The sequence below is a fragment of the Ylistrum balloti genome, unplaced genomic scaffold, assembly GCF_031769215.1.
Source record: "Ylistrum balloti isolate Yb309-2 unplaced genomic scaffold, AGI_CSIRO_Ybal_v1 Utg369642, whole genome shotgun sequence".
In the NCBI taxonomy this organism is placed as follows: domain Eukaryota; kingdom Metazoa; phylum Mollusca; class Bivalvia; order Pectinida; family Pectinidae; genus Ylistrum; species Ylistrum balloti.
In genome coordinates, this window is record NW_026781902.1 from 551,741 (window position 1) to 564,107 (window position 12,367).

A 12,367-nucleotide genomic window follows, 5' to 3' on the forward strand; every position below is an offset into this window, starting at 1 on the left:
ATTAAAAATCACAAGCAATATTATTTTCCTAAAACAAATATAATACCTGACGGAGTCCTGGGAAGACATAAATGTAACTTGGAATCAAAGCAGGTAAGTAGTTATGTGAACAATTAATCAACACCGATCGATAGAAAGAGTTCTATCAAATGAAAACAGAAACAAAAATGATCAAGACAAAGTGAATCATCCATGCACATGTATATTATGAGAAACATTATCACATTGAGAATCAGATGACCAAGCACGTTTTAATAGTATCACTGTATTCATCCATATGTTCTAACCCTTTAGTGTAACGATATTCCGGAATTATAGATATACTGATAGTCTTATTACTTTGCTTCGACGTATTTTAATCTACGTGGTTGAAGTCACTTATCTCCTTCAGCATGGCGTCAATATTTACCTGTAACTAGAGGTGTAAGCTTTAATATACATATGTTTATTGGATCATGCACATGACTACTTGGCAAAAAAGGCTCACGTTTAAAATGATCCGAAGTTAACCGAATACACTTCTGTCATCGTGAATATGACGATTGTTTGTAAAGCTGTATTGCAAGGATAAGTTATGTAAGTAGTTTTGTTTCCTTTTCAGAATCGTTAGAAACATCTAGTAAAGATACTGTAGAAACGAGTCATGTAACAGGGTCCAACTGTTATGGAATGTAAGTATCAAATCATATTCAACGTGACCACAATGTTTCATGAGGTTTAATTGAAGGCTTGTACTCATGTTAAGAACATAATTATTAATCTAAATATGACGAAAAACTTGATTTGTTCAATAGTTATTGTTAATTACATTAAGTTATATATACAAGTACCTAAATTTTCAAGTTTCTCACATTCATAGATATTCCTATCAGACCTCGATTTATTTCTAATGCTCGTGTTTGGTTAAAATACTATTTTGTTTGTAATAATTACCCAACCTTGCTAATTATACAATGAAAGCATTTGTCCAAAATAACCCAGATATTTTTTTTTACTTCCAGTAACTGCTGCAATCACTCCATTCCCCATTACAAGGAGTCCGCGTTAGAACCGTCAATTGAGTCATCTGTTGTATTTATTGGTGTTTCGTAATAAAATTTGAGCTGATATATATATAATTTTTTTTCTCATATCATTATGATTTTGTTGTTAATTAGTAAAATCCTTTACGTAATAAACCATTCATGTTCTGCTTTGTATGTGATGTTAGAAGACGTCATATATGAAATTGAAAATCTCATTAAAGATCTAAATTAACAAGGTAAAGTTAACACAGCAATCTTTAGTGTACTGCCGGCACATATGTGCGCATGACGAAGTCGACAATGTATTTCTATTGATTGAGTCAATATTCTATCAAACTAAAGTTTCATCAATATAGACTGAGGACACTACAGTGTAAGTCAAATATCCTACGGAATATGTATGAACAAGAACTCATATTAACACTCATGTTATTATCTTGTCTATTCATATTAAAGTACATTTGATTTGTTCAACACATTGAGATATTTCCGCAGCGTGTTATCTAGGCATTCAATTCTTTTACTGCAGGATATTTAAAATCAATAGAATGTATATAGGTTAAGAATAGTGTCACCCAAAACCTTGAACAACAATTGAGTTTAATTACATACACAAACAAATTCTAACCGATAAATTTGGTTTGGTGTTATATCGACTTATGTTCTGTCAACAACCATGGTCATTTTAGGCATTAATTTAAATAAATTGTATAAATAGTTTTTATCCACATCCAAGATTTATATGAATTTTACCCGTTTTTCCAATTATGACCTTTGTAACGAATATCCTTATAATATACTGACATAAGTCTTCCAGCAAGCTAACGACTATTTTATTTCAGCTCTCACAATCTATCTATCAATATACATCAAACATTTTAAATCATAAATGTAAGAATATTTTAAATTATGTCAAGAAAAATGCTTTGTTACCAAATTCACTGTTAAAATATAGCTTTTTCGATCCATTTTTATTGATATCGTGTTACCATAACCTGTACAAAAAATTTAATAGTGAAACGTCCATTATCAAACGTATTCATTTTGTACTACTAAATCGCATTGAAAAAATATGTCAAGATTTTTATAGTCTACATATTTTGTTCCCCCAATACCCTTTGTTGCGTACTGTGTCGTTAACATATTAACTTATTTTATGTTAGTTATGATTACAACACATGACGAAAGTTACAGTATTAGAAAAAAAAAACAAAACAAAAACAAAACAAACATCCCCCCCCCAAAAAAAAAAAAAAAAAAAAAGAAACAAAAAAAAAATAAATAAATAAATAAATAAATAAACAAGCAATTAAAAAAATAAAACAATGTTTTATTTGGTAAAATTTATTCAGATTGTAAACATATTATTACCTGTAACTGATCTTTTTCCCATTTTCATTTCTTGCCAGTGACAATACACATTCAACTTTGCAAAAAAAAAAAAAAAAAAAAAAACACTTACTACCTTGCTTTGCTATTTAACACCACGAAAACGTTTCAAGAATGCATTTAAATATATCTGCTCCTGTGTCTAACCACGTGGCATTATACTGTGTTCTTTAAGGACCATAACTTGAAAACATTGTGATATAAAAAACATCTTAATATATTCAAAAGATCAAAAACGTGTTGAATTAGTGCACGTGATTATTTATCCTCATTGTAATTACTAATCGCTATAGGACGGCGATTGAGGAAAACTCGATCGAAAGAAAAGCCAAAATCTAGATGAGAAAATGCACAAGTGTGACGTGTCGTCTATGGTTCGACCCAGTCATCACTGGCGATTCCACCCCGAACGGAGTTTAACAATAATCTAGTAGAGCAAATATATACAAAATGAAATATATAGCCTTTTCTAGCTCAGGGACATTGCCTTTGTCTGAGCAATCACTTTCCGTGATCACGTACAACCTGTACTGAGAAATATATACAGGAAAAGAGTAACACTTAAGAAAAGAAAGAGCTAATTTAGATATATAGGGGAACAGAAAATAATAATTCAACAAAACCTACAGTGCGCCTACTTGTTGAAAACGTGACAGACAGCCTAACTACTGATCCGTTACCGTCTACAGCCCACGTGTTTACTAGACCGAGATAGCTTACACCCTTACTACCATGAGAATATAGACACCGACAGTACACCAATAATTGTCACGTACTCCTTACGTCTACACTATTCCCCCTATACCCAGATTCACACAGCCACACAGCATACACAGGACTGCATGTGAGCTGACCCTTGAGCTCCCTTCCTGCTCGAGTTTGTCATATATAACTCCCTTGGTGCTCCCCGCTAGCGTCCTTACTGAATGTATATTTGGGTATACGATGAAAATAGAAATGTAATTATATTACAACGGTCAAACCGTCTACAAAATATGGCAGTGAAAAAGGGAAAAGAAACCCCGTCCGTTCTCTCACGCGACACACAGCCAAACTCCCCTGTTAGAGAAAAACCAGAGGGCGACTTCCCATCCATACTATAAGACAAGTCGTCAGCATTTGTTATAACTAGCTTGGTTCCTAACCTTCTCAAAACGACCAGAACAGAAGGCCAGACACACCACGGTAACGGTGGCCTCCGGTCGATTGTTTCACATTACTAGGGGCCGGACAGAGAGGCCGAATTGCCGAGGACATCTCCCAATATAGAAATTGCAATTCGTCTTTACTGCCAAACACCGCACCTTAAACATTACACACGAGTTCCATCACACAAGCACCAATATTCAATAGATTTAGCAATTTTATATCTGGTAACTCTAGAACAACATTATGTACATGTGTATATTCCGAACCGTGCCAATGAGTTAATTAAAACGTGGTATACAGGTAAAGATTATGCAACTAACGGGCGTGTAGAAACGATAAAGATCCTTTAAGGTAAAATCTAGCCATACTAAGAAACTGACGGCAATGTTGGGGTGATATTGATTATAAGACTCTTTTCTATATGGGTATGTAGGATAGGGATATTCCACCCGAGGGGTCACAAAATGTGGTAGAGATCCGAGGGTGGAATATCCCTATCTTACATACCCATATAGAAAAGAGTTTTTTTTCTCTCATTTCTAATCTCACGCCTGTGTAATAAACGTCTATCATGACCATGTTTATTACCCTGGACAGGCCTATCTGACACAGGTGTAAATGAGAGAATACAGGAATACATATTAATTAGGATTGTGTTTTACACTCAAGTTTATGTCTCCGAGCGATATCGATGTAAATGATGGCGATGGCTGTCTTATTCCTTGAGCAGATTCGGTCACACTTAACTCTAGCGTTTATGTGAAAGTCTAACTGAACAGAAATCTGTAACGTAGGAAGTTGGTAAATGACGAATCGTGACCTTGGTGTTTACAATGATGTTTTATTACCGAATTTAATTAGTATATCTGTTATATAATTCTGAAAGGAACTGTTTTTTTTAGTTTGTGTATTTGCTGACGTGTGTACTTTGCATATAATACACTGCATGAATTCTAGCATTAACCCCAGCATAATCGGTATTGACAGTTTCTCACCATGTGTGACTTTACCCTGTGACAATCTCCCTTCGGTCTATCATGCCTCATTTCTAGAGACTGGAGGGCAGTATAAACTTCGCCATCAGCTTTAGGACCCGTCCTGTCCCGATTTCCTCTCCACCGACCTGCACTTCATGCCTCCGACATGAAAACTTTATCAATCACTAACTGCTTCTTGGGGTTAGTGAACTAAAAGGAAAATGTTTGTAATCGTTTTTGTCAAAAGAAAATAAGCGTGTGTGCTTTAGGCGACTGATTGTTGAGATATTGTTCTTAGTTTGAAACACAATCTCGGAAAGGGTTGATTTTCCACGTCTTCAATTCATTCTTATCTGACTGTGCGATTGAAATATTGTGGTTTGATAATTAACGAAGACTTTAGGCAACATTTCGTGAACACCCTCCTCCCCCTACTATATCATTTTATTACGAAGACCAATGTGAATGACAATTGTAACGGGACTATATCATTGTTGAGTACTTTTCAGTTATCATTATTTTTATATCAGAAGAAAAGTCGTCTACAGTCCTCTAATAATGAACCATGCATTATGAAGCAGAGTGAAATGAGAAGGTGAGAAGTAAAGTGTAAAATACCATAAATCATCTGATTACATTATAACTTCAAAGGTAGGTATGTAAAATGATGTTTCAATGCCGAATCAGGACACTTCACGTACGCATTTATAATATAGATGATAGATCATCACTTATTCTCAATATTTCCTAGTAATTATAACCAGTAGCCATACTGTCCCGAATGTTATTCATTTCTAACAGTTTGATTTCGTTTTTGATGAGTAATAAAATGTGAAGATTAAGTAAAAATAAAAGTAAAATAACTGTTAACCTACTAACGGTTTTATCACAATTACCCTTGCCCATTAATAGTCTTATCACAGTAGCTGTAAACATATTAACGGTTTTATCACGATAACCCTTACCCATTAAAAGTCTTATCACAGTAGCTGTAAACATATTAACGGTTTTATCACGATAACTCCAATACCATCATTAATGAATGACATTAAAAGACTGTCTCGACTTTAAACCCAAATCCTGCAACTAACTTTAAATGACTTCATGTCAAGTGCCTCCAAAACATATTGTATTCTTTTGCTGTTGCTCTCATAAGTTCCGTTGACTTGTGTATTAATGTGCTACTTGATGTCGTGTAAATAGAAAAAGATTATCAATGCTAAGAGTAATTTCACAAGATAATGTGACATGCACACTTATAGACAAAGGTAGACTTGTTTGTTTAGAAAATTGAAGGAATTAGGCCATTCAAAATCTGAAGAGACGGACCCTGTTGAAGAATTATTTCGCTTTACGACATATTTTCGAACAACAATAACATTTTTCGGAAAAAAATTTAGTGAGAAGATATAAATTTCCGTCTTGATGTTTTACGAAAGGAAAACCATTTTATACTTTAAATTATTCTTATAAATCATCCTTATATATCTGAACGCAATACACTTAATGTCTGCTATAAATAAAGGGGAAATGTGGCATCGCCACTCATATTGAAGACCGTATATCTCCAAGTTCGACCAGCGTTCTACCTGAACATTGCAATCGCGTAGGAAGCAACCTACATTTATTATGAAGTCAAACACAGTTCACGACTAGAGAGAGGAACAAGAAAAAGAAAATTATTTTGTTGATAAAGGAATGAAACCCTAAAAATCAAAAAGAAAAACTAGAACAAAAAGAAATACCAACATGTCAACATAGTAATAAAACAAACTCAAATTTAATAAAACTGAGGCAAAATATGAACTAAAGAATGATTAACGATGCCTCGTGAAGAAGGGAGAAGACTAGGTGTTCTGAAAGAGTGTCTTCTGCTTCATCGACGAAAATAATATAAAAATAATAATAAAAATAAAATATAGAAAATATCACAATTTTCATCAACCTGCATCTCTTGAAACCCTGTGTTACGAGTTTGTCCGTCAAAGAACAACTTCTAGCCCGAAAATTGCGATTATGGGAACAGGCCCTTGGATATCGGATCAACTACGACATGTAAACGCCATATGATACGGGCGCAGGGATATTGCTATATAGAAATGGAAAATTCACAAAAGGGGATTAAATGGAATCATCACGCTTATACAGTTTGGTGGAAAGTTATCCATGTCGATTTCGTTGTAGGAAAATATGAGATAAGCGGCTCATGCGGAAGAGTCTGTCATGTTCTTGGTTTTCAATTCTGGTGGGTATATACGATGGAGGTGGTCAATTGATTTTTTGTTATCTAAAGAAAAGACGTCATGAGTATATCGACTTTACAAGATATTTTTGACCAGCTTTGATAAGCTCTTCGATAAACTCAGCTTCGCATGAGAACAAATACAAGTCAGCGAATATAGGGGTACAAGTAGTTGCTACAGGTACGCCAATATCATACCATCAAACTCGATGAAGATGTTTTCAACCGGAAACCTGATCATATTTGTGATTTCGTCCTTCGTATCTTTTTGATTTGGACGTATTTTGCACTAAATTTAATACATTGTAGTTCACAACCTTATATTTGTACCGCCGTTCACCTTTCCTGGAAAAGAAAGCTCTCATAACAAGAGAACGAATCAGTAAGGATGGTCAGACAAACCACGCATTACAAAAACATCAAGTAGGTGAGAGATGCTTGTTTTGCTGCGTCCCATATACCGAATCTATGTCATAACTGTGCTCTAAAACAAAATATTCGTTGGTACCGTTTGTAAATATTAAGGTAAGGGGCAGGAAGAAACCGGAGTAAGGAATACCGTGCTACAAATCAATTATGTCAGTATGTTATCCATTTATCAATAGGTTTTAGAGTAAAACCTCATGAAAGGCTCTGGCTTGAAAGTAACAGCTTGTAATAGCTATCATTGTCACACGAAGCGGCCAACCTGTTAAGGATGAGATATGAAATTGTGATAAAGGTATTGCGTATGAAGTGTTGGTCTTATCGTATTGACTTAGATAGGAGACCTATATTACTATGAGCACCTGATATATTGGCATACAATGGGTTCTGTTAGGTACAGATGTGTTGTCACAGCAGGAATATCTGTGATTCTGCTGTGTTGTTTTTATATGTTTGGACATTACTATAATGATGGTGAGTACATTTTGCATATTTAAGCTCGCCAAACATACTGATAAATATTTACATCTTATCTATTGTCATATATGGGTACGTCGCAACGGTGATAATAACAATACTACATTACAGCAGGTATTTCAATACTGTCGAACATACCAGACAATTTTACCATAAAGTCGCATCATATCGAGGACGAGTACATGTTGCAGTAACATTAAATCAGACTCGATATACAGCAATGTCAATAGTCCGCTCTGTTCAATGAACATGGACAAATGATAGTGGACGTATATAGATAGGGTAAATCACAATTGATATACAACACACAATGAGTGCATCAGCGACAGAAGCCATTACACAGGATAACTGATGATTGCGTTTCTTGTAATTATTTTCGTATAACAGTAGTTCAAAATGTAAGTATAATTATTGTAAACTCTAAGATTGTCACAGAACATTCTGCGGGAGATATATCAGAAATGTTTTTAAAAAATCATACGGAAAGAAACTCATGTAAGATTTTCTATGTTTCCTGTGATTTTAAAGAGTTTATTATTAACGATAAAAACCGTCTTGTCATGTATCCTTGTGAAAGTATCTGTCATCAAATTCGTTTTCTAGGTATCAGTGTCCTCCTATACGTAATATCTTGATCAATCTTTTCATTGCCCTTAAAACTTCATTATCTTGTTTGTTATAGCTTACCTTTACGTAACTTTGATAAACGTGTGTTGTTATATCAGGATTGTTTAATACTGACATACAAAAATGATCCTGTATACTTGACCTGACCACCGTTACACCACGATAAAGCCTGGATAATGACTTACTAGATGAATGGAAATCAGTGTACATGACACGTGTCACTGATGTGATTCATGTGGACTACTGGAAAACATGATATTTTTAAGATGATTTTAATACAATTTAGCGGATTTTTTTGGATCTAGCAAATCGGTTTCAAGATCCAGGGTCCCAAGTGCGATACCATATTCAATCATCAATACTATTTCAAATATCAATAATGAAACTAAATCAGAACATCTCGAAACATGCAAATTCGAAAGGTAACAATACTTTTCTTCTCGGACAACTTCAAATTTAATGCTTGCCACATTTAAAGTCACTCGAATAGTGACAAGGTTCAGAAAATACACATGTACTTGTCGCTGTTGTAAAATGGTCTAATGTATGAAAATTACGAAATTTATCTAATTATGCTGCTTTTAACCTCCTCGTCTTGATCTGACTTTAGATATTCCTTTAACGCCTCTTAGGCTCCAAATTGTGTACCTTTAGAATCACTGACGAGTTCTAGAAGGAAGAACAAGCTATATGATGCAGTTTAATTCATTGTTTGGCTCTACTGTATCTCACTCTAAATTATGAAAATGTGCTATGCACTTGAATGTCTTTTGTACAATCTTCTGAATTATATCATTAGTTCTTTTTCCGTTATATTCTTATATATTCATGATTATGCTCTGAGGCTCTGTTTTTTACCATATGATATATATTTTTATATCTCTAGTGTGTTTCGATTGTCTTCCTTTATTTATCATTTTCTACAGATTTACTTATCATGTTTCAGACAAACACATGGTATTGAAAGAGAATCAGATCTCAGGACATCACATTGCCTACGATACTGGACTAAAGGATACATGGAATGATCGCATCCATCATTTACAGAAAGGATGTCACCAAAGTGGCAAAAAAGACAAATATAAAATCAAATATCAACAAACCCCTGGAATTTTCTTCCAGTCTATGAAACTAAATATAAGTGTTTGTAAAGTAGCAAAGGCAGGTAGCACGTTTTGGGCTATTGTGTTTTTAATTGTAGAAAAAGGTATGGCAGCTTCAAAGGCGTTTAGCATTCCAAGACATAAGATACATTCTATGAGCGGTGGACTTACCAAAAGGTTACCCACTGAACATGAACAACTGAAGACAAATGGTGTTGTCGTTTCCCGTGACCCATACTCAAGATTGTTTTCAGCGTTCATAGACAAATATTACTTATTAAGGTTTGTGCAGAATGCTAAATCACTGGCGAAATCCTTAGGAAAAGGATTTTTTATGACAGAAGTTGGTAAGTGTGGGTACAATGTTTCTTTTCAAGATTTCGTAGACAGTGTAACAACAACAGCTCTACAAGGAAGAGGTATCAACCGACATTGGAGTCCTGTTTACACCATGTGTAGAGTGTGTGACGTGGAATATCAATATGTCATACAACAGGAAACATTGACAAGGGATACAGAGTACATCATTAATCAGCTGGAGATAAGTAACGAAACAAAAACAACACTGACACGGATGTTTCACGGATCCGGTACGAATAAAACCATGGCGGGAGTGATAGAGACTATGTGGAGTGCTATTGACGGCCCCGCTATGAGAGCATGTTGCAGCAACAAACTTGCCTACTTCATGAAAATGTGGGAAGGATTCAAAATACAAGGCTACATTAGAACAAATATAGCATTTCCTTTATCAGCATTTCAAGGTAAAAACAGCGTTAACGTCAAAAACATTACAAATGCTGTTTTGAAGGCGATGAGTACTAACCCTTTATCAAGTACAGAACGAAAGACACAGCGAAGACAGGCTTTAGTTGATGCATATGTAGGTATGCCAAAACGTATCATCTCTCAGGTACAAGAAATGTACAAAATGGATTTTTATTTATTTGGTTATGATGTTAATCCACCCTCTTGAATGCTTACCAAGAATGGCATAGAAACAAACAAATGTTAAATACATGTCATAATGATGTGCTCGTATCTGTAGGCTTGCATTTTGTAAACCATGGTTTGAAACCTTTATACAAATACTAAAACGAAGTCACAGGATTGAAGCAATGCGACTGGTAGAACCCGGCAATGGTGATAGAAGAAAATAATTTACCCGTATTTCCTGCCCTTATATCTCTCTACCTCGATAAACACATCGTTTAAGTTTCCCTAGAGAATAATTGCAGGTTCACTTGGAATACATCATTATACCATATTTACTATACATTATGTGAATAAAAGGATTCATCAGCCTTAAATTAAAAAAACGTGCAAGTGAATACTGGAGAACTCGTATCAATCTAATGTTAAGTCAATAATCGTTCTATGATCAGACAGTCATATATCATACACTAATGCCTGTAGCACCATCTGAATCAAAACAAATGCGAAACATTTACACTAGTAAAGACAATGTTCAGTAGCTCCACCGGTATATTTGGAATGTTTCCATTTCAAAATTTCTGCTATCACTTCTCATAAATCGTAGCAAATAGTATATTACCCACAGATATGGAAGTCACAACACGGAATTCATGTGATGTCATTCGGGCAAAACGGTACAAGTACATTTGACCAATCAGAGAAGGGCAAAACAAGAGGTCGCACAATAAGGTATAGATGTAGTACTTCCCCATAATTTGTTATACTAGGCTTTTCCTCCACATAGTTTAGTAGTGTTGTTAATGATAGTTCAGCTGAAGATTGTCAATCACTACTTCTAAAGTCAATGCACTCAATGTTCTTTTTCTCATTGAAGCTGATTGTAAGTAATGCAGTTGTGAGAAAATCTTTGGAATGCCACATAAATGTTGTTTTTAACATTTTGCAGTTAAACGGGGAAATAAACGATGTGATTTAGTAAAGCCTTGGAATTTCTGTTTTTTTCCCCAAGTATACGTGTAACCGTAATTATTTTCTATTTCTTTTACGGCAAGATACAAAACGCATCAGCGCAGGGGAGGGGGATCATGCACATATTCCATCGGTGTCAAAAAAGTCTATTAGATGATCTGTTAAACAGCAAGTCAAGATATAAGAACGATTATCATATTAAATTTTGTAACAATAATACTAATGCGAGACACCAAACCTATATTTTCGTGACTTGGTCAGAGAATCAAATGGTTGCTGAAATACACAAGAGTTAAATTAATGCAAACCATAATTTGATTTCTAAGTGTTCATGTATATAAACATTTTTAAAGGAATACCCCAAGTGTACGAAGCTTTAGCGGAGAAGATCACTCCATCACACTGACACTAGAGAGAAGATTGTGAAAGATGATTTAACCACGTAACAATCTCAAACTCACTTTAAATAACTAGAAAGATCAAATACAGTGATGCGTTTTCAAATGCTACAAGTAGCTGTGGACGATTAATTTTCTACAAAGTGGTTAAATTTACATATTTTATAGCTAACCATATGGTGGAGATAAACATCACTTTGAGCGGATTTACAGGATAATAAGACATACACGTCTACACACACAGCATATGCCGCAGACATACTTAATAATACAGAAATATGTCACATTTTCTATCAGTGTGTGTACATTATAATTCGGATTGCGACATCGCCGAATGAAAAGTATACGTAAGTAAGTGCGCTTATCCTTTATTCTAAAAAGGATATTTTCTATCGTTGTCTTAGCTTTACAACGTGCTACTTTGATGTCATATTGATGGGTTTTCTGACAGTGAAGTAGATAATATCACATTCTTTTGATGGGACAAAACAAACTATATATATTTTTAGAAATCGATGTACACACGCATAGAGCATTTTATATAAGTCAAGGTATGATTGATAAAACATGGGCCATTAAAGATTGTACGCTTTTATTTTGGATTTGAATACGAACATTTTGCACAAAAAAATTATTTATTTTTATAAAC

General features: G+C 34.5%; 1 protein-coding gene across 1 annotated transcript; it reads left to right on the forward strand.

Moving 5' to 3' along the window:
- The first annotated feature begins 7,588 nt into the window (after positions 1–7,588).
- On the forward strand, positions 7,589–10,391 carry LOC132554792 (carbohydrate sulfotransferase 9-like). The gene is made up of 2 exons (XM_060219108.1): positions 7,589–7,682; positions 9,259–10,391. Exons 1-2 carry the CDS (start codon positions 7,589–7,591, stop codon positions 10,389–10,391), a joined length of 1,227 nt encoding a protein of 408 aa, XP_060075091.1.
- Positions 10,392–12,367: the final 1,976 nt, after the last annotated feature.